At 46.4% G+C, this 23,805-nt stretch overlaps 1 protein-coding gene across 1 annotated transcript in view; it reads right to left on the bottom strand.

The window, feature by feature from the left end:
* The window catches only part of Hunk (hormonally up-regulated Neu-associated kinase), a 112,659-nt gene that overhangs the window by 12,697 nt on the left and 76,157 nt on the right, over positions 1 to 23,805 (bottom strand). Inside the window, exons 5-8 of the mRNA XM_021184998.3 lie at positions 23,216 to 23,343; positions 14,228 to 14,363; positions 10,766 to 10,928; positions 5,435 to 5,518 (exon numbers count right to left, since the gene is read on the bottom strand). Coding sequence (XP_021040657.1) covers positions 5,435 to 5,518; positions 10,766 to 10,928; positions 14,228 to 14,363; positions 23,216 to 23,343 — 511 coding nt within the window. The remainder of the gene's footprint in view (positions 1 to 5,434; positions 5,519 to 10,765; positions 10,929 to 14,227; positions 14,364 to 23,215; positions 23,344 to 23,805) is intronic.

The raw sequence follows: 23,805 nt of genomic DNA, 5'->3' as shown, positions 1-23,805 counted from the left end.
ACCGCTTTACTGACGAGCCATCTCTCCAGCCCCAAGTCAAGGAGATTTTTAAATAAGTCATAAACTGAACATCTTAGTATTTACCTTTAAACTAATCATCCCCACAAGTTACCCTTCTGCAATATGGCTGGAGTCATTATCAGACTTTGGACACATCTAAGAATGTATAAGAAGGAAGCCAAGCAGGGAAGATCATCAGAAACTATCAGACACCAGAGAAAGCCCTGGAGTAGCTTTCCTGTCCTAGCCCTCGGGAGGAGGCAGCCCTAAGTAGATTTGATCTCTAGAACTGAGAGTTCCACCCTGGGTGTGATTTGGTACAGCAGCCAGGTCAGAAGAATCCAGTCCCCTGCTGCCCCGTGACCTCAACCGTGTCTGGAGAGACACCCCACAACACACACACACTTCTAGTTCACATTTTATAAATCGACATTTTAAAAGAGATTTAAACAAAAAAACGTTTTTACACCATACTTATTTTTAAAAGATAGGTTCTCTCTGTGTAGCCCTGGATGGCCTGAACTTCCAGAGGTCTACAGGCAGTGCCTCCTAAATTCTGTGTTTTAAAGCGTGCTCCATTATATGCATCCCATTTGAAGCCATTTTAACTAGTAGTTTAAAATGATGACTACCCCATCTCCATTCCACTGGGCCCAGGGGTCCTTTGGATACCACAAATTGGTGTTTCCAAGTGAGATACATGTCTTACCCACATATTTTTTGCTTTTTAGAGATTGGGACCCTCTGTATAGTCCTGGCTGACCTAGAACTCACATGTAAACAGGCTGGCCTCCAATTCACAGAGATTCCCCCTGCCTCTGCCTCACAAGTACTGAGATCAAAGACAAGCACCGACTGTATGTTCCAATTCTACAAAGCAGTTTTTGCCTTTTTTACATGAAGAAGAATAATTCTTAGTAGCGTAGCACTATAATCCCCAAAGGGAAGCTTTGAAAACTCAATTAGGCTTATTTGTCCTCTAGTAGAGAAAAGAACAGAAATGAGGAAATAAAAGAGGCTACCCGCACACTCAGGGCACAGGACACCACAGCTTCATGACGTCCAAGGAGGATGTGGCCCTCCAACCACCCCTCCCTGAACTGCAACCTCACACTCCATCGCCTGACCCCATCCACCCTCACCCCGGCATTTTCTCCCCCAACCCCCCTACCCACTCCCATGCCAGCCAGTGGCAGCTAGAGTGAAACCCAGGGGGCTCCAAGAGGCTGCAGTGACAAGACCTTCCTAGAACATTTTCTAGCCAGCCCCACTCCACTCTCTAGGTTCCAACAGAGATGAGTGGGGTATCTAGTAATGCAGCCTGTGATTCAATTAGCAGAAGTAATACTGCACATTGGAGAAACAAATGGATCATAGAAAACTGAGATGCAGTTTGCCCATTAGTGCTCCTATTTAAATCCTAACTGTTCAATATTTCAACAAATGTTTCAAATGTTCGCCATGTGTTCTCTGGCCATGTGGAAATAACCGTCAGAGAAAAGGAGACTGAATGAGAGATGGGCCTCTTTCCCAACAGGGCTCTGGCTTTTACAGACACAGCCGCAGAAGGCTGGGTGCGAGAGCTATGCAGACAAAAAGACAGGAGCAGGAAGGCCTGGGGGACACTCAGGGTACATGTACTTTTTTTTAATTGAATGCACACCTAGAAGTGAATTTTGCATGCTCCAGACTCCAACAGGGTGAGCAGTCTAGTGATCTTGCCTCTTGCTTAGGATGCAGGCAGTGACCTAAGGGTTGCTCTTGGACTGTTCAACCTCTTCCGTTCTTGCCTCACTTCATTCCGTTTCTGACACAGGGCGAGGGCTTTTCATTCTTTCCTTTTTTCACTTAGCAAATATTTCCGGAGCACTTCCACCATGGCAGGAACCATGCAGGCTCCTGATATGCTAACATAATCCTGCTTTTGTGGAATTCATGGACCAAACTAGGAGAGCTGTTTGTTCATCCGGTGACTCCCTCAAACAAGCGAGAAAGTGCTGAGACCAGCCCCGTACAACTGGGGATCGAGCAGCAGACGTCTGAGAAAGGCAAGGGTCCTGGGGATCTGGCCACACCTCCATATTTGAAGACACACAGGCACTGACTGGGCAAAGAAAGTGGGAAGAAGATCCAGGAAGAATGAACAGGGTAGGCAGTGACGAAAAAAAACCTCCTAGCCCTGGGGAAGTGGACACAAAGCAAGAGAAAGACTGTGTTTCTACTGGGTGTGAGGCCAAGACATGAGGCCAAGGCAAAGCAAGTGACTCCCACATAGGTGGCCATGTCTTAGAGCCTCCAAAGGCATCAAGAAGGATAGTGACAAGGCCACTCTGGCTACTGTGTGGAGAAAAGAATTCCGAGTAGCTATGAGGGGACCAGAAGGACATGGCAAAGCCTCCAAGAGAAGAGGGGTGGAGGCTGGGAGCAGGTGGAAGATGGGGACCAGAGAGTAGAGGGTTTGAGGGGTTCACCATCACAGAGCAAGACTTGGGGGGGGCTTACTGTGTTTCTACTCTATGCCCCTGGGGAAGACAAGACGTCCTCCCAAGTAAGGAGGACAAGTTACTTAGCAGGACTTGGTGACAAGCTGTCTTTTCAAGATGGATACTGTTTCTACTCTGAGTCCCTGCTGATGGATACTGTGTTTCTTTCTCCCCACCCCCCCACAGGGTTTCTCTGTATAGCCCTGGATGTCCTGGAACTCACTTTGTAGACCAGGCTGGCCTGGAACTCAGAAATCCACCTGCCTCTGCCTCCCAAGTGCTGGGATTAAAGGCGGGCGGGCACCACCACCGCCTGGCTGGATTCTATGTCTCTACTCTATGCCCCTGGGGAGGACGAGACCTCCTCTGAGGAGGACAAGTTACTTAGCAGGACGAGGTGAGGGGCTGTCTTTTCAAGATGGATGGATACTGCGTTTCTCCTCTGTGCCCCTGATGATGGATACTGTGTTTCTACTCTATGCTCCCAGGTAGGGCACAGCGTCCTCTGAGGACGACACCGGGAAGTGTTTTCACGCATGTTAAGGAGGGCTACGTGGAGTAGGAACTGACTAGCTAGGCTTACAGCTCAGAAGCATCTGACTCTCCAGTCTACTCTCCTGCCCTCAGCCTAAAAGCCCCGCATGGGTGTATCACTCAGGGTCTGCTGGCCTATCCTCCCAAAGGCCTTTCTCCATCTTTTTTAATCTAGAGATTCACAGCTGGTCTCAGACAAAGGAGGCAATTAATTAATTTCCTCTACCCCAGCCCTTCTCTGACTCATTCCCTCAGCCTCTCTCAGCCCAGCCCTGTGTCCTCCCACAGAGGCCAAGTTCTCTCCCCTTCTATCCCAGAACTTCTGTGATAGTCACCATCTCCGCTTTTTCTGTCTCCCCTAATCCGTGCACTGGGTTTTCTGCCTTCTCTGCTTCTTCAAAGCTGCTCACCCGGGCATCCCCAGGACAGCTGTGCAGCTCTGCGACTTCTGCCAAACCATCTTTCCAGTTTCTCAGGCATCCCTCTCACCAACACCATCTCCCCCCAACTCCCCTCACCTCCCCCCTATAGCTCTCCCTCCTCCTCTGTTTTTTCCCTCCTCTGCCCTGAGGCTTGGTCTAAAGTGGACAGTCAGCAAAGCCCAGTCTCCACTTTCAGTGTCTGCCCCATTCCTGAGCTTCTGTATGTAACATTCACACTCCACCCTCAGAGTGTTGGCCTTAGACAGAGCCAGGCCAACCCCATTGTCAAGGTGAGAATTTGATATAGAAAAGGAGGGGGTGGCCACGGTCGGGGGGGGGGGGGAGGGGGGCGCTTTCTGGTTGCTCCTTCCGTTTGCCACAAAGTTTCACTGACAGGGCCTCAGCTGCTGACAAACTCTCTACAGGGAAGAGTTTTGTCCCCTTGGGATGAAACTGAGTAAACATACAGGGGAACCCTGGTGGTCAGGAAGCCCTGTATGTCTGGTCAGGAAGCCCTATATGTCTGGTGCTGGGTCTGAAATCCCTCAACAAAACCTCTTCACAATGTGTAGTTTTGGTCCGAGTTTGTAGCAGTCCGAGCTGCCATAGGATGCTAGTTTTGACTAAATTCAAGAAGCCTAGCGGTTTGCTCTCAGGTACACTGCAGGTCATCTCAAGGCCCTGGTGGTATCTGACTGGAAAACTCACTTCCACCTAGAGCTTCCCTTGCTCTTCACCCACCTCTTCCTTCCCATACCAGCTGGGCCATTCGGCTGGATCTTGAGAACCCTGTGTTTTGGCTCCAACTGTGAGTGTTCAAAGGGTTCATCTAGATGGATTTCAGAATGAGCCACCCAGCAGACTTCCAAGTCAGCACATCACAGAGATGCCTGCACATCAAGATTTACTGCAGCTCCACTCGGAATAGCCAAGCCATGGAGTCAGAGGTGTCGGACAGCTGAGGCATGGGTAAGGAAGATATGCTCTATATCCTACCCAGAAACCCAGAAGGTTTGGGTTGGGTTTTGGTTGTTTTCAGTCACAAAGAATAACAAGGTTGTGTCCTTTGCAGGAAACTGGGTGAAGCTGGGGGAAATAATAATAAGTGAATTAAGCCAGGCTCAGAAGACAAACACCATGTCTCTCTTGTGTGCCGTTCCTAGATTTTCCAGAATACCGGAAACCACATATGTATACACCCTGAAAGTAGGAGTGAAGATGTGTGGGGAAACAAAGGGTTAAGTCTAGATCAGGGAGAAAGGAAGAAGGCAGGGTATGTGGGGAAATACTCCCAAAGTCTATGTCCTTGTATGAAATGTGTTTATGTAAAGCAATACTAAATTTAATGAATATATAAAATGGAAATTTAAAAATAAAAGGCCTTTAGCAAATACCATTAACAGACCAGGGAGTCTTGCCTTCCCAAGACTGCGTGTCAGTGGTCTGTGAGACACACTGAACACACAGACGTGGAAATGTTCCTGGTGATATGTGGTACAGAAGGCCTGTGGTTTGGAGATTGAGTAATGTTGGCTCCACTGTAGACCAGCTCTCCAGGACTCAGCTGGAAGGCTCCTCTGCTATTTCTGGGTCCTACGGTGTGATGGTTTGTATATGCTTGGCCCAGAGAGTGACACTATTAGGTGTGACCTTGTTGGAGTAGGTGTGTCACTATGGGTGTTGACTTTAAGACCCTCATCCTAACTGCCTGGAAGACAGTCTTGTCCTAGTGGCCCTCAGAAGAAGATGTAGAACTCTCAGCTCCTCCTGTGCCAACTCTGCCTGGGCGCTGCCATGCTTCCCCTGTTGATAATAATGGACTGAACTTCTGAACCTGTAAGCCAGGACCAATTAAATGTTGTCCTTACAAAGAGTTGCCTTGGTCATGGTGTCTGTTCACAGCAGTATAACCCTAAGACATACAGTAACTGACTTTCTTTTCATTCTCCACTAAAATGGACTAAGAGCCCCTGAATTTGCTTCAGGGCCACTCACCTCATAGGGCTCCTTGGTGGCTCTGCACTTCTCTATCTGGTAGAGCTGGGTCTTGTAGCAGATGCTATCTTGGATATCTGATTTCTTCCGGAGAAAGAAATAAGAAACATAGCTTAAGTCTTGGGAAATAGGAACATCCATTACACAGTCATGAATTTTATTTTTTCAACCAGTGCTTAGCTGAGAAAACGTCAAAAAATGGCTGAAACACCAGTGAGCTGCAGTGTAGAGTCTCATCCCAGTATTGAGTTCAAGGAGAACCCAGAGCCCAGGAGACTCAGATAGCCTTGGGCAAGGCTCTACTCTCTTCTGGGTCTTGGTTCTTTCATCTGCCCAGTGTTTACCATCAGAGGAGAAAGCAGCAACCAACTCATTAGGCTGGGAGAAAAAGCTGCTTAGCACACTGAGTAGGAAGTGGCATGCCCGCCTGCTTATTGTAGAACAGGACTGAGAATGTCGCTCAGCTGGTTAGAGAGCTTGGAGCTCCGAGTTCAATTGGCAGCACAGTGGCTACACCTATAATCCCAGGGCGTGCAAAATGAGTGAAGGATCAGAAGTTAAGATCATCTTTGACTACATAGAAAGTTTGAGACTAGCCTGGGACAGGAGACCCAGCCTCGAAAACAAAACAAAACAAAACAAAACAAAACAAAACTAGCTTGGGGTGATGGGATTACATCACCCCAAGAAGAGCCACAGCAAGCCACAGTGGAAGCCATCGAAGGAGGCAGTTTAAAATAGGAATCTCTCTGTTTTTAAAAAAAAGATTTATTTATTATTATATATGAGTACACTGTAGCTGTCTTCAGACACACCAGAAGAGGGTATCAGATCTCATTGCAGATGGTTGTGAGTCACCATGTGGTTGCTGGGATTTGAACTCGGGACCTTTGAAAGAGCAGTCAGTGCTCTTAACTGCTGAGCCATCTCTCCAGCCCAAAATATGTATCTCTTGATAAAAGAAAGATTAAAAAAAAAGCAGAGGCGAAAGAAAGGCAAACACAGGGAGCTGGGTATGCTAGTTCACTGGGCTGGATTTGAAAAACACACATGGGTTGTTGGTGATTGGCCAAGATAACTGGGGCAGTGCCTAAAGGCAGTTAGATGAACCACATCTGGACATCGCTGTGTGGACCAGCTGCGGCCATAGGCAAAGACCAGTTCACTCCACTTGCCTAGAAGACGGGTTCTTATACCAGTTACATCTTACGATCAAAGAGTTAAGTGTTCCCGCTCAGGTAAACCAAACCCTGCTCCAGTCAGAACTAACCGCATGGTCTGGGTTTCCAGGGAATGCTTTCCACTGGACAAAGCCACAGTCGGCTTCACAACACTTAAAAGTGCTGCTAGACAACGCTGAAGAGAGGAAAAGATAGCAGAAGGCAAGGAGCCCAGGCTAAGCAAGACACAGCCTAAGAGTTTCTGACGCTGTGCCATGCTTGCTTGACTTGCATGGCACAGCGTCAAGACAGTATGAGTGACCAAAACTCCTAAGTGTAAATGTCTAAGTAGGCACAGGCACCCTTCCATCTGTGATGGTTTGGAGAAGCTTGGCTCAGGGAGTGGCACTATTAGAAGGTGTGGCCCTGTTGTATTAGGTGTGTCACTATGGGCTTGAAGATCCTCATCTTTCCTGCCTGGAAGCCAGTATTTTCCTTGAAGCCTCTGAAGATCTGGAACTCTCAGCTCTGCCTGCACCATGCCTGCTTGGATGCTGCCATGCACCCACCTGTTGATGAGGTTCAGACTGAACCTCTGAACCTGTAAGCCAGCCACAATTAAATGTTGTCCTTATAAGAGTTGCCTTGGTCATGGTGTCTGGTCACAGCAGTAAAACCCTAACTGAGACACTATCTACCCTTGAAAAACACCCAAAGACCTAAATCACCCGAGTCTATAGCAACATTATACACCTTCCCTACACATTGGCTCCATCATGACACTCTAAAATTTCTGAGTAGCATTCATTATTTGAATAAGAAAATCAGTGTGCACATGACCTCATTATTTGGGAACCATTTGAAAAGATTAACTTTTAGCCTCTGGCATGGTGTCCAAGTGGTATCACCCAGAGCCTTAATGAGTGAAGAAGCTGTACGGAGGCATCTATAAGAATATGCATATTTATGATTCATCAAGGGCCATTGTACCAATGCACCATCTGCATTATAAAATACACAGTGAAGCAGGAATTTAAAAGGATAAGATGAGAAAGAGACTTGGAAATGGGCTCTTTTTATAGACGAGAAATAAAGAACAGCCCCAAGTCTCTCTCAGGTTCTTCTAATGAGAGCAGAGAGCCACTTATTGTTATTGTTATTATTATTATCATCATCATCACCTAATAAATTAACAGGATATACTGCAGTGGCTTGAGTGTGCTTCCTGGAAGTTTGCCCTCAGGAAGCCTGGTCCTTCCTGTATCAGAATTAAGAAGTGGTAGAGCATTTAACACAAAGGGGACTGGTATAAGATAATGAGGTCATCAGGACTAACATGGAAGGGACTGGTATTGTCTTATACAGCGAATCAGTCACCAAGAAAGTGCACTGTTAGAAGGAAGGCCACCTCACTCAGTTGGCCCTTCTGCCTGAAGTTATTCCCCTTCTCTGGCAAGTCATGACAAAGAATGGGGATACACCCCAGAGGCTAGGGCATGAGCCTCATTTTCACTTTCCAAAGTATGGGCTCAACCAAGCCTTTTTTAAAGATGCACACACATGCACATAACACAAACACACACACACACACACACACACACACACACACACACACACACACGTCCTCCTTGCATGTATGTCTGCACGCCAGAAGAGGGCACCAGATCTCATTATAGATGGTCGTGAGCCACCATGTGGTTGCTGGGAATTGAACTCAGGACCTCTGGAAGATCAGATGGCTCTTAACCTCTGAGCCATCTCTCTAGCCCCCAAACCTCTTTCTTTAAGTGAGTATCTAGCTCCTATATATACTGTATATATATCACCTACATATCAAAGTTTGGTTACAGATCCTGAGTAACTGTCTGTACCAGGCTTATCTGTGAGGAACCATCTTGATTATTAATTGATGTGGAGGGCCCACACACGGTGGGCAGTGCCTCCCCACAGTGTGAGCAGGTGGTTTTGAGCTCCATAAGAAAGTTAGCAAGCTAGAATACAAACCACCAGTACCGTTCCTCCATTGGTCAGCCTCCAGCTCTTACCCTGACTGCCCTGGATGGTGGACGACGACTTGGAAATATAAACCAAGCAAACCTTCTCCTCCCTGAGTTGTTTGTCACAGTTCCAGAAAAGGATAACAGGTCACCTGGCATCATTCTCCTATGACTTATGATCACCACACAGGTACTGTCTCAAAGCCTCAAAGCTCAAGATGGGTCCCCATCAGAAGTACAAAGCATTTATCTCCTCATGCTCACTGTTCTTGTTGGAGAAAGCTTTTTAGTGTTTCTTCTCACATACGTCTTTCCTTTGGTCACATACACACACACACACACACACACACACACACACACACATCAAGAAAGCTCTGGGTAAATTTTCCTGGAAGCTATTTATGAGCTGAGTCAGCTGGGGACACCGGCACTTCCATCCAGATGCTTGGCTTGGGAACACCTGCACTTCCATCCAGATGTTTGGCTGACTCCCAGGCAAGCTTCTTCACACATTCAGCCCTGTTATCTAAGTGCATCTCAGCCTCTCTGCTAACAAAAGCTTCACTGGTGCCATCATGCCTTGTGAACACTATTTTGCCATTTCTGCCCTATCAGGTCATTTCACTAGCTACAGGTGGATTTTCATCTTTCGCTCTAAGATAGAAACTCTGAAATGTTTCTAACCCTCCTGATTGGTGGAATTCTGTGACACATTAGGCTATTGTGAGACTTTAAACAGCACTGTTTAAAGTCTCTAGAAATTTCTAGAAGTTTGATCTTAACATCTCCATTCTGTCCTCCTAGCTGAGACACAGACATGCCACCAGACCTCAAGGTACAATACACACAGAGTCAAGGTCATCTTTAAGACAGTGTTTAGTCAAACCTCTAATGGGCTTCTGTTAACCATGAGTTTCTCCAACTCTGTTGGAGCTGGTCTAAACTATGGCTACATTTCCACACCAACGCAGAGCAGTATTGTCTAGTATCTATATGCTGTCTTATAGCATTCTCCTTGAGAGATTGTTTATATGGAGAGACTGACATATGAGCTACTGTGGCCAAGATGATAAAGGCGCCATAATATCAACATTCTACTGCTGCCTAAACTGTTCTTCATGTGTGACACAACACACTTGGAATCTCTTTATTTAGATTTTTTTAAAAACTTTATTTTATGTGCATGAGTGTTTTGCCTACATGTATGTATACTGTGGGAGTGGCAGAAGTGGAGGGCATTAGATCCCCTGAGACTGGAGTTATAGATGGTTGTGAACAACCTTGTGGGTGCTGGGAATCAAACACAAATCCTTGGGGAGAGCAACCAGTGCTCTTAACTGTCAAGCCCGTCCCTTAACTCCACCCCGTCCCTTGAGCTTTTTAGCAGCTAGCCTATGTGAAGCTGCAGGAGTCAACCTAGCAAACCCCGTTGTGTTATTTTCTGCAGTCGTAAACCTAAACACATTTTTTTTGTCTTGGCACCCTAAGACAACTTGTTCCAGGACTTCCAAAACACTCCCAGTTTGTGGTAAGTTTTACGGGAAACGGTCCAAAAATTTGCATATAAGCTGTGCTCCTCCCCCAAACACTTTAAATCTCTGACTTACTTACAGTACCTAATACAAGGCAAATGCCATGTCACTATTATTTAGGGAATGACAGGAGAAAATGTGCGCACCTCCACCACTAATACAATATTCTCCTAAGTATTTCTGAGCCACGGTTGGTTGAATCCTGCAGACACAAACCATGGAGACAGATGGTGGACTAGTGAATAGCTAACCTATATCCCATCCTTTATATACCCAGGCGCTGCTGCCCAACTTTTACTAGCAGTTTAGACTCCAGTTCCTCTAAAGTAGAGAACCCAAAGAGCTAAGAGGTGACAGAATACAGGCAGACAACTGGGAACAGAAGACAAACAGAGCTCAGCCCCGTGGGGGTCTGCCATGCAGGGCTAACTTTTATGGGAGAACATTTGGAGTGCATCTCAGACCAGCTGCACCATCTAAGAAACGGGTTTTTCCAGTCCTTTATGCCACACTCTAGAGACTGGGCCTCAGGTTTTAGACTAAAATAACAGCACGGATCAAGTGTCAGCAGCTTCGCCACACTAGACAGAAGATGCTGCTGTGCGAGGGTGGGGGGCGGGGGGGGGTTGGATTCCCACTTACCCCTGACAAATAGCGCTCAAGTTTCTTGTTCAACAGGAAGTAGATGGCCAGGATGTGGCAGGCGCGGTTGGAGAGCACCGTGTTGATGACATCACTGTTCTTATAGCCCAGCTTTTCAGTCATGTGCAGCACCACGCTGGGACTCAGGTCTTCCAAAGAAATCCTGTGAGGGGTAGACACAGGGAGCCAGTCACCTCTCCACGTTCTTAGAATGACTCACAACGATGGCGGACGGAAGGGTCCACAAAATTCTCTCTCTGTCCCCCCCCTACCCCCACCCCGGTCTCACGCTGCCCAGGATAGCTCATACTCTCTGAGTGGCTGAGAGAATGACCTTGAATACCAGGCCCTCTCGTTTACCTCCTGAGTACAGGGCCTGGAGGCGCACACTGCCATCCATGCCTGCTTTGTGTGGTGCGGGCCGATGGAATCCAGGGCTTCGCTCATGCTGGCCGGCACCATCTCAGCTGAGCTACGTCTCCAGTCCCCCCTGACTTTTTATTTTGAAAATTTTCACATATATTGAACAGTTGTGGGTCTACTATATAACCTGTGTGTTCCCCATCCATAGGATTCAATTAATCTTAGACAGAACATTTTAGAAAAAATAATTATATCCATACTGAGCATAAAGACTCTAAAGGCTTTTTTTTTACTGTCATTATTCCCTGAGGCAATACAGCATAACAGCGACTATAAATCAACTAGAGGTAATTCAAAGTATATGGAAGAATGTGCATGGCTTATGTACAAAGTATACATTTTATATAGGAGACTTGAGTGTCTGTAGACTTGGGTGGTGGAGGGACTGAAAACAGCTCGCCATGTAGCCCTAGCTATCCTGGAACTCACCATGTAGACCAGGCTGACCTCAAAAGCACAGAGATCCACCTGCCTCTGCCTCCCAAGTGCTGGGACTAGAGGTCTGTTCCACACCTGCGGTGTCTGTAGATCTTTAAAATCTTTTTTTCCGGGGAGATCACTAGAATGGCCCCACAGATGTGGAGACATGACTGTGATTAGCATGAGTAACCCTCACCTGGGTACGCTTTGCCATGCTTGCTGCATTTGGGGTTCCTATTGTTGTTGCTAAAATGTTTTAAATTATAGACACTGTGCTATGTCATTTCTCAACACTTCAGTGTGTCCCTTTAAAAGCAAAGGGGCTCATAGGAGAAAGCTGTGCGAAGGAGCAGCGTAAAACTCGCGCTTTATTTTCTTAACTTTTCCCAAAGGGAAGGCAGCACTGACAACATCCAATCTAATTAAACCAGGAGAAGGCAGTGTCGGGAAACTAGAAAATAGATTTTACAAATATATATAATGTATATATATGTATGTTTCTTCGCCTTTTATTTAAGGTTTATTTAAGGGCCGGTAAAGCAAGAAAAACAATTACCAGGAATATATAATTTTTTTGCCTTGAAGATTAACAATTTTTCAAAATAAAACTGTAAATAACACATACTTCCCCCAACCGTTTAGAATTCTGCTCTCCTATCTTATCGAAACAGATTTTTCTTCTTTATCCAAAAACCTTAGGTAACAGAAGACCCCAAGCTGCTATTTTCTTTAAACAAAACCTTTACCACTTTTACCATTTATTAGCTAGTTGTTTACACAAGCACACCCCACTCACACACACAGTCACACTCACACATACAGATTCACACACACAAACACACACATACACACATATGCACACACTACTCAAGATGGCTAAAAACTGTAAAAAGCTGAATTAGTGTATTTCTCACCAAAGCCTGCTTCTAGCCCCCCAAGGAGAGGCTAGAAAACTATAAGCCATATTGTAAATCTTTGTCACTGAAGAGGTTGCTAAACACAGGAAGGGCTCTCTGTGTTTCTAGGGCCACAATCTTGGACAGGCTCTGCGTTGGGTGGATGGGATATGCTCCCTTAGACATTAACCTAATGGCTCCTTTGGTTGCCACCAGTGCTACCCACTTCTTACCAGAAGCAGCCTGTGCATTGTCCCACAGTGAGAAGACATTGCCCCTCAGCTCTGTTGGCAGGTTCACAGGGGGGATAATTTTTCTGGTGTCCATTTCAGTTCCTGGCCCAAATTTAACAGGTATTGGAACACGGTGTCTCTTTCCAGGTTCCCGTGACAACTTAGGCAACCCAGACTTTGTCTAAATTACTACCCAAGAGCCGAATGCTAGATTTCAAATGGTGACTAGACAAACTCACCTCCTCTATGCACAGAGCAAGGGTGAGTGTGGTCAAGTATCCTAGATGCGGATCCTACGAACGGCCATCCTGACTGAGAGCCTTGTTGAGCATCTAGTTTAAGGGACTCAGACTTAAGCTCTCACATGGCTTAGTGGATATTTCTAGACTTTCTTGGCCCAAGACTTGGGGGATTTTCAAAAGTATGGCCAGAGGATGCCCCCACTCTGCTCCTTTGTCTGTGGTTCTCTGGTCCTCATCCAAGCTTGACAGAGCGTCTAAGGCTCTGAAGGGTTTAAAGAAGAGGTGAGCTATCCCAGAAGGCTAGAGTCAGGTGGTCTCCATATGTGCTTGAAGTAGCCAAAGGGCTACTTAGTCCCTCCTTATCCCTTAGTCAGAGTGGCTCAAAGAACGACAAACGAGTCAAAAAGAAGAAGGAAATGTCTCTGGTGCTGGTTTCCCGATCCGTAGTCTGCAGAGACAGGCTGGATGGATGGTTTGCCTCTCAGTGCACCCTCCTGTAACCCTCCCTCATGGACAGCAAGCCCACAATATGGCCGCTGAAGTGAATGATCTGACCTTCCTTGTTCCCATTCCTGTTGCCTTAAGGCAAGGAACTCGGGGCTGAGAGACATGGGAATCAAGCAGCAGGAAGCAGGTCTGAAAGTGAAAGACCCAGTTCCATGAGATTCAAGAAGCTTAATGCTGGCAGGAGAGCTCACCAGTAGATCTCCACCCCCACCCCCATATCTATCTATTGATCGATTGATCAATCCATCCATCCATTTCTCTCTCTCTCTCTCTCTCTCTCTCTCTCTCACACACACACACACACACACACACACACACACACACACAGGTACACATAGGCACACACCCACACACACACAGGTACACATAGGCACACACCCCACAGTTCATTTAAATGAACGCTTTAAATGAACTAGAAAGTTGACGTTAGGGAAGTTGCAGTCCATCAGAGCGAGGCTTGGTAAGGATGTGCTATAGCTCAGCTTCCATTCCTAACCAGGCTCCACAGGACCGATTTGGCACAAACACTTAGGATAGCCCTGGTTGCATCTTCCTGCCCAATGAGATGGGCCTGTCTATAGGTAAGAGGTTACTGAGGTGGGCACAGCCAGGCCGGGGATTGGGGCAGGGTATAAACAGCCTTGACTTTGATCATGCACAGCTTCCTGTCCCGAGCTTGGAGGGCTCACAGGCGGGCCACATCTCACGGGAGAAGGTGTTCCTCCATCTGTGCCACTTTACCTGTTGGGATAGGTGACATTGCAGGGCACCTTCCCAGTGTAATTCTCATTCAACCAGCGATTCGCCAGCGCTTGCTGGATATTCGGCCTCTTCACAGGGTCTGGTTCCAGGAGGGAGCGCAGAAAGTTGACGGCCCCTGTGAGATAGTCCACAAAGAACACACCTTAGAGACTGAACACAGCTGCAGACACTGAAGCCACAGCCCGAGATCTTCCACCTCCTCAGCCCCTCGGAGACTCTGCCCTTGGGGTCTCTGGTAGGGTTTCGATTCCACAGCTCACAGAAAGTGAGTTCAGCCACACCTTCAGACACCTGGAGTTTTAAATTGCATTTCCTCCCACATTTATCTTTTAAAGAGCTGCTGTATATCCAAAGAGCTTAAGACATCAGCCCAAGGATGGGACCCAAGACAGCAGCAATTGGCTTGCTCTCCCTGGGCCATGCATTTCTGGAATAATCTGTATGCTCCTGTAGCCACTCAGAGATCAAACATTGAGATGTACTACTATCACACGTGGAGGCTGAAAGAATAGAACTGAAAAAAAAAATGCTCATGGTGGTGCCTGAGCAATCAAAAGGGAAAAAAGATGAATGGATTTGAACGAGACACTTTGACCCTTACCATGGGGCACCATGGCTCACAAGGTCAATGAGGTACTTGTTGGTTGATTGGTTAATTGATTGATGTACCAGGGGTTAAGCCTGTGGCATCATACATGTTTTTAGCCCTATTTTCCTTTTGATTTTGAGATGGGCTTTCACAAGGTAGCCCAGGCTAGCCTTGAACTTGATCTGTAGCCCAGGCTAGCCCAGGAGGACTTCAAACCTTCTATCTTCCCCACCTTAGACTTCTGAGTAGCCAGGATCACACACGTGCTTCTCCAAGGCTCCTTTCTTTCAAATCAATTCTCTATGCCACTCACATTTCCCCCAGACTCTGTGAGATTATAATGTAGTGCCCAGGCTAGCCTAAACCCATGCTGGCTAGCTAACTCGGCTGACATGACACCAGAGATCTGTATGCTTTTGTTTAAGTATTAGGTCAACTGGAACTTGTATCTTCAAATCCTAGTTTGTCACAGAGTTTTAGCATGTACCTCACTACAAACCCATGTCCGTCTGATGCTGCCCACTAAAAGGAAGGGGCAGTCTGGGCAGAATGTATGCCTATGGTATCTGCTCGTAGTTTCAGCCCAAATACCTGGTATAGAACTCCAGCCATGCTGAGTTAGAGAGTAAGAAAGGACGAGAGAAGCCATCGACCGGACTACCAAATCCTCACCACCTCTCTTACTTTAGTCCCTACCAAGCAATTTGTACCCTGGGTCTGCTTTCATAAGACAAACATTTACAGAACACCTTCGATCTACCCAAACACTAGAGACAGACAACTGTATAGCATGCATAACTGTATCTTAGAAGGTCAAGGTCTCAGGTTCAGTACTACTCTGTGTGAGTCCACACCAAACCGAAGAGTCTGCACACACAGGACCGCTTTCCCTGAGGTGACTTTCTGAGACTATTGCGTCTTAGCGTACCACCCTGCAAGGGGCTGAGGATACAGCTCATTTGGCAGAGTGCTTGCCTAGCTTGAACGAAGTCCTGGGTTAGATCCCTACCACCAGAAAAGCCAGGCATGAAGGTGCGTGCCTATGATCCCAGCACCTGGGAGGTAGAGGCAGATGGGTCAGGAGTTCAAGGTCATCCCCCGATACCTAGCAAGTTCAAGGCCAGCCCTCAGGATAGGATACATAAGACACACCCTCCTCCTTCTCCCTCTCAGATATAATATAATAATCTTTCCCTTTTTAAGTATGTAAGCATGTTCATGTGTATACAAGTGCACATGTGCATGCAGGTGTGTGTATATATGTGTGTGCATGTATGTGAGGCTGGAAGACCACCTAAAGTGCCATCTGAAGGGGGTGTGGATGGAGGGGGACCAGGAATGGGGTTAGTTTAATAAATACATGAAATTCTTCAGAAACTAATTAAACAAGATGAAGAAAACAAAACAAAACAAAACAAAACAAAAAGAATGCCATTCATTTTTTAAAAAAATTATTATTAAATTTTCTCCCTGGCCTGGAGCTCAACAACTAGACTGGACTGGCTGGTCCATCAGTCCCAGGTATCACCTGTCTCTCTTTCTCTAGTGCTGGGATTACAAGCACAAATCATGGTGTTCACCACGCCCAGAGCTCTTCTGTAGGATTGGGGAATCAAATTCAGGACCCTGTGTTTGCAAGTCAACTGCTCTACCAACTGAGCCATCCCCGTCGTCCGAGGCCCCCACCAGATAATTCTTTCATTTAGCTTTCTATACGTCCAGTTTCTGTCAGACCAAATAGTAAGTCCCAGACAATAATCTCCATTTGTTTGCACTCCATGTTGCTCCGTCTTTTCGTCAGGAGCACTTTGCCAGTTTTTTTTTAAAAATAGAACCCCGCTTAGCCAGGAGCGGTCATGAAAGATCACACTTTCTCATCTGCGTTCAGTTGTCAGTTTATACTGCACTTAAAAGAATGATGGCCCTTCTGTGAGCCCTATTTCTATGGTGGAAATGAAGCCATCCAAAGAGGGGCCAATTGTGAGACCAGAATCGGGTCCAGAGAACTAACCCTTTGCCAGGTCACACCCATGAGGTAACTCATGCAAGGAGAGCCCCAGTGTGCATGCGACCCTCTGTCTTCAAGAACATAGCGAGACAGAATGAGTTGTGTGGATGTCATAATAGCCACGGGGTACATTTAATGCTGTCAGACTTTTTTTTTAAAGGTTCATTTATTTTTATTTTATTTTATGAGTGGTTTTGCCTGCCTGCATGCATGCAATTAATTGCACTATGCACATGCAGTGCCCACAGAGGCCAGAAGAGGGTGTCCTCTGTAACTGGAGTTACAGGTGGCTGGTTAGTCACCATGTGTGTGCTGGGAACTGAACCTGGGTCTTACAAAGAACACTGAATGCTCTTAACTGCTGAGGTATCTCTCCAGCCTCAACAGTAACAGTTTTATAGTTAAGTCTCCAAATAAAACTTTCCTAACATCTCCCCACAAAAGAGGCTTCTGGTTTTGAACAAACATATTCCTCCCTCTGTACCCCTATACTGCAAGAGCTGCTGGAGTGCTTTTTGGTTTGGTTTTGTTGTTTGGTGTGTGCATCCTCATGAGTTCAAACACAGAAGCCAGAGATCATGTCCAGTGCCCTGCTCTGTCATCCTTCATGACACGGTCTCGTCTCTGAACTTGGAGATCAACAAAACCCAGCAAATCCTATCTCTGCCCTCCACAACAATGGGGTTACAGGCCATACACAACTATGTGAGACTTTTTTGGTTTTTTTTTTTGTTTTTTTTGCTTTTTAATGCACGTGCCGGACGGGGATTTGAACTCAGGTCCTTCTGTTTGAACAGCAATCCCTCTTACTCACTGAGTCATCTTCTCTACTCACCATTTGGATTTTAAACAAGAGCATCTATTGTTCAAGGACGAAGGGGTGGGTTTTACGAACTGGACTGGAGGTACTGAGTTAGGGTGCTTTCTGAGATCTCTGATGTGTACCCCTAAAGGGCTAGCATCCTTTCACACCCGGGGCCAGGCTTCTTTGAAGGGTGATTAAGCAGAAGAGCCAGGATGGATGCTGAATGCACACCTCTGTTCTATTTTCACCAGCAAATGCTCTAGATCTTCACAAATTGCTGATGAGCACAAGTAATTTTAGTTCAAGTCTCCGCTGACAAGTCATGTACCTATGGACGTCACAAACATCACGTCACTATCCTGAAAAGACTTTATAGACATCCTCAGAGAGCTATGAGGCTTGTCCTTGGATCTTGAACACATCCGTGTGTCTCTGGGGCCAAGAGGGACTACATCATCCCAGAAGTGGAATCTAGCACAGTCACAAGTCACAGCTCCTTCGAGCTGACTCTTGGGCTCTCTGCTCCAGCCGAGAGGGTTGAAGCGAGCTGAATAGGGACTCTGTCACCTGCAAATAACAGGAAGTAGGCATGGCTGTGGTGCCAACACCGTTTCTTTCAGGAGCAGTCAGACTTCTCAAGTCTGAACTGGCCTATGTGAGCACTGGACACTGCCAAAGGCAGGGGCTGCAGGCAACAGACAAAGCCACCTGACATTAAAGCAGCCGGCCAGATGCAAGCAGAGGCCTGTCCTGGCGGGAGGCTACTCTTTCATCTCCTCTGAGCTAAGAATCCATTGGCAGTGGATGGTTAAGCCTGCTTGGAAATCTTAACCAGGCCCAACCTCCAGCAATGCCAGTCTTCAGCTTCTCTCTGGTGGATCTGTGGGACAGAATCCTCTTAACTGGAAGCGTCTGTTTGGAATGTATTACAAATGCTACTGCTATGGCGCCCGTGAAGAAAGAGTAAACTGTTGGGAAAAAAATCTCTCAGCCGAGAAAAGCATTCGCTAACTCTGTGCTATGCAAGAGCCAACTTGCAGAAAGCAGAAACCAGCTAGACGAGCATCCATAAGGCCCCCAAAGCTGAAGGTTCCCAGCTATGTGATGGGGACAGGGAGGTGACTCTCTGCACACGTCATAGGACAGGCTCGCAAGGACAGGAGTGCTGAAATTTGTTTCCAACTGAACTTTGCTAAAATAAAAAGGAAACTTTGAATTTCATCTAAATGGAATAATAATGAGGTTTAATTGGCGCAATCACGGCAAGGAGGACTGAGAATTTCTGATTGATGAAGATAGGAGTTCCTGATGAATAGTAACGACGTTGCATTTTCAATTGGCAATGACATCACTCAAAAGGCAAGACCTGAAGACAAGAGATAGACTGCCACGTTCAGGGGCTGTAGAGGAATAGACTGTGCGTTGAATAAGGGAAGGGGGCTGGAGGGTCGGATCGGCAGCTAAAAGAGAGTGCTATGCTTGCAGAGGACCAGTGTTCAGTTCCCGGTATCCATGTTGGGCATCTCACAACTACCTGCTAACTCCTGCTCTGGGGGGGGTGCTCTGGGGGGAGGGGGTGCTCTGGGGGGGTGCTCTGGGGGGAGGGGGTGCTCTGGGGGGTGCTCTGGGGGGAGGGGGTGCTCTGGGGGGGTGCTCTGGGGGGGTGCTCTGGGGGGGTGCTCTGAGGGGGTGCTCTGGGGAGGGGGTGCTCTGGGGGGGTGCTCTGGGGGGGTGCTCTGGGGGGGTGCTCTGAGGGGGTGCTCTGGGGGGGTGCTCTGAGGGGGTGCTCTGGGGGGGTGCTCTGGGGGGGTGCTCTGGGGGGGTCAGACCCCCTCTTCTGGCTTCTGTGGGCACTGCACACATGTGAGCGTGAGTGAGCATGCGTGTGCACATCTTTGAACGATAAGGGAAAGAAATCACAGAGCACAGAGGAAATCCTGGGTTCTCAAGTCAAACCAACTTCCTCACTCCGAGACTCAGTTTCCTGTTAGTAAACAGGGAACTGTGGCATTCACCGTGCCTGACTGTGTAAAAAGGCGGTAACGGGAAAACACCTGCATTCTGTGTTCCACGAAGGGGCGGCTTCTCCTGTTACTGATAAACTAGTATTGGAGGATATAACGATGACATCGTAAGAGAGCAAACCGGGTTTGTTGTGATGGCTTGCTCCTCCCACACCCTGTGTGTGGCTCACACTAGTGCAGCTCACATGTATCTCTGCCTTTCCACCTTCAGTACTTATGGTGGGGTTGCACTAACCCATGCCCATTCCACGACTGAGGTCACATGCCATGCTTACATACCAGAAGGTAAGCGTAGCTTTTACTGCTGGGTGGAGAGCCCCACCCCCACTCTCACCCCCATACCTCCCCTGCATGGACTAGCAATGGATTTGAGATTCCACTTTTGAGGGGCTCAGAACTCTTCTATTCTTGATCCAACTTTTAATTAATATAAGCACTAGAAAGCCTTGGTGGTCCTAAGCCCCTGGGAGTTGGGACAGACTGCTGTTCTTATGACTTAAGACAGAAAATCGGCAACTGTCTAATTTCTCAGAGTCCCACTCATACTCATCAACCCCTGCTTACTCTTTCCAGCATCTTCCTGGTATCCTGTGTCATGGGTCATTTAGGACAAAGCAAGCTCTACACCATCAGAAGCATGTCAGAATCCCCCGTGAGAGATGGCAGTGTTTAAGACTATACAATAAAGCTGCAGATGGAGTATTCTAGATACAACACAACATGGTACAGCCACTCCGAACAACAGTGTGGTACCTTCTTATGGAGATGTATGCTCTTACTAATTGACACAGTAATTTGGTTCTTAGGTCTTGGCCTTACGGAAATCACATTCATACAAATATCTGGAGGTAAATGTTCATAGCAGCTTCATTCAAAGTAGTCCCAAACTGAAACCAATCCAGTGGCCCTGCAGTGGGTGAACGGTTAAAAGAAAACCTGTGGTATGTCCATACATGGGAATACAACTGAGCCGTGAAAAGGGACAAGGTTCAGATTCATCCATCAACTAAAGTGGATCTTAACACAGTTACAGGGAGGCAAGGGATCTGTACAGGGCTTATACATTTGTCCATCTCTATAGTACCTTCATTTCAAACATGCTAGGGAGATGGAAAAAGGGTAGTGGTCTATAGGAGTTTGTAAGGGGGAAGAGAGGGAGGTGACAAAAGCTATACAGGGAGGGGGAGGTGTGCCTTGATGTTAGTGGCTGTCTCCAGCACAGTGGCAATTTGCACTGTGAAAATTCACGTGGTGCTAAATATACACCAGCAGACATGTGGGTTTGATCAATGTCTATTTCCTAATGGAAATTACATCAGCAATTAAAGATACTACCGTTGTGGGAAACTGGGTGAAAGATGTGTAGATTTCTGCATTCATGTTTTAAGTTGGGTGTGCATCCAAAAAAAAGTCACAACAACAACAAAAAAAACTTTTCAAAAACATTTTGTTAAAAAAATGTTTACTTCCTATGTCTTTATCTGAATTATTACCTGTTATTTCACTTAAAGCAGCAACGCTAGCAACTATCCGACAAATGTGTGTGTGTGTGTGTGTGTGTATGTATGTGTGTATATGTATATATGTGTGTGTGAGTGTATATGTATATATGTGTGTGTATGTGTGTGTGTGTATGAGTGTATATGTATATATGTGTGTGTGTGTATATGTATGTGTGTGTATATGTATGTGTGTGTGAGTGTATATGTATATATATGTGTGTGTATATGTGTGTGTATGAGTGTATATGTATATATATGTGTGTGTATATGTGTGTGCGTGTATGAGTGTATATGTATATATGTGTGTGTGTATATGTGTGTGCATATGAGTGTATATGTATATATGTGTGTATATGTACATATGTGTATGTATGATTGTATATGTATATATGTGTATGTATATGTGTGTATATGTATATATGTGTGTGTGTATGAGTGTATATGTATATGTGTGTATATATGTGTGTGTATGTGTGTATATGTATATATGTGTGTGTGTATGAGTGTATATGTATATATGTGTGTGTATGAGTATATATGTACATATGTGTGTGTGTGTGTGTGTGTAGGCAAATGTGTGCGTGTGTGTATATGTGTATGTGTATATATATATATATATATATATATATATATATTTGCTTCTCCCATAGATGTGTGCACTTTATAGAAGCAGAGGCTGTATGTGGCTCATTCCCTCTCTTTCACACACACACCTAGCATGTGCCTAGTTGTCATGGACAGAGAGAATGGATATGAAATGATGAATAAATGGACGGATGGCTGAACACTTCCCATAATACTTTGTAGCACTTCCCGACCCCGAGTGCCCGAAAGCCTCAATGTGGTGATCCCTTCAATATGTTGTGCACTTTCTAACTCCATGAGGTCAGACTCCCATTGCAGAACTATTTGTTCTAGAAGTCAGTACAGTGGCTTCTCTTCCCAAGGACACAATGCCTTCCAAGGCTGTCAACCTCCAGAGATTAGATATCACTGGCAAGGTCACAGTATAGCTCAATTAGATAATTATGCCCAAGAACTCATTTCAAGTTGGATCCATAGACTAAATCTCAGGCCAGTTCCCCCAGATGCTTATAAACCCAAGGGAAAAATAAAATAGTGGCAAAATAAAATGCTCTGTTCTATCCATGTACCAGAAAGGGGGAAGTTAAATAATTATCCTTTCTTGGTCAAAAGCCTCATTTCATTGAACCTAGATTCTTTCTAACAGAACAATTAAGTGACCCTCAGAGTGGAGCATAGACCAAGAACTTTTTTTTTTTTTTTTTTTTTTTTTTTTTGGTTATTTGAGACAAGGTTTCTCTGTATAGCCCTGGCTGTCCTGGAACTCACTTTGTAGACCAGGCTGGCCTCGAACTCAGAAATCCGCAGGCCTCTGCCTCCCGAGTGCTGGGATTAAAGTCATGCACCACCACGCCCGGCCCAGACCAGGAACTTGATGTAAAGTGTGAACCAAAGAAAAGATCAGATCCTGTCCATTTACAGAGTCAAAACCCAATCTTTACTCAAGGCTCTTATTGCAACTTGAAGCTGCTAATGTTTGAGAGAACTTCTCAAACACACGTATGATCGGTTGTTTTGAAGTAACCGAACCTACCTATACCTGAAAGCCTCAAGAGTTCACATAATAAAACAAATCACAGATCAAATACATGACTGAAACTACTATCTCTTTACAATAAACTGACTAACGGAAACGTATGCATGCTTATAGCCCTCTCACCAAGGCGGCACTGTAAAACAGCCGAGCCTGCAGCTAGTCCCCAAGCAAAGGGCACAAGGCCCTCCCGGTATATGTGTTTTGTACCAAAGACAGAAGGAGGGGCTTGGAGCTTTCAAATTACAAGAAGAGAGAGCACACACACAGAGTGGTCTGGTTGCTTAGGGATGGGAAGCCCGGTGAACTCTGTTGTATCTACACAGAAAAACTCACATCAAACCAACAGCCCTTCCAAAATGAGTTCAGACTATGCGAGGGCAGGCGACAGATCCTCAACCCACAGTAGCAGATGCATTACCTGTGGAGAGCTGGGTCGGCAGGGGATTCATTTCTTTGTCCACCATCTTCTGATACAGAGCCCTCAGGCTGAAAGGCTCCACAGTGAAAGGTAGGGTCCCCGTCAGCATGGCATACATGTTCACGCCTCTGGAAAGATAGACATCAAAGTGTGAGAGCAGAAGAGGCCCTGGGTGCAGAAGGCACAGAGCACGCACACGGAGCCTCTGGCTAACCCATCTTTCCAGAACCCTCACATCATGTCCCAGTTGAGGTACTGACACCGGAAAGGCTGGGGCGAGGACACTGGGAAGACGTTGAGGGGCTCAGAGATGAGCAAGCCCTGGAAGAGCTCCCTCCTGAGGACGAGCCACACTCTCTTGTCTATGAATCCAAGCAGAGTGTCAGCTTTACAACCTAAACTCCTCCAAATTCTGAAACCTCTTGACCCGCAAAACGATGCCACAGGTGGAAGATTGCACCTCTGGCCTCATGGGGTACACAAAGGGGAATGCCATAAACTCACCTCGGACTGTGTACGTAACATGTGGGAAACACCCACTTGGGTCCCATACCCAGGAGAGTCCACTACATGTATGCAAAGATTCCAAA

The sequence above is a fragment of the Mus caroli genome, unplaced genomic scaffold, assembly GCF_978045245.1.
Source record: "Mus caroli unplaced genomic scaffold, Mus_caroli_1 scaffold_17, whole genome shotgun sequence".
Lineage (NCBI taxonomy): Eukaryota > Metazoa > Chordata > Mammalia > Rodentia > Muridae > Mus > Mus caroli.
Note: the sequence above shows the minus strand (reverse complement) of the source record. Positions and strands in the feature narration are given on the sequence as shown.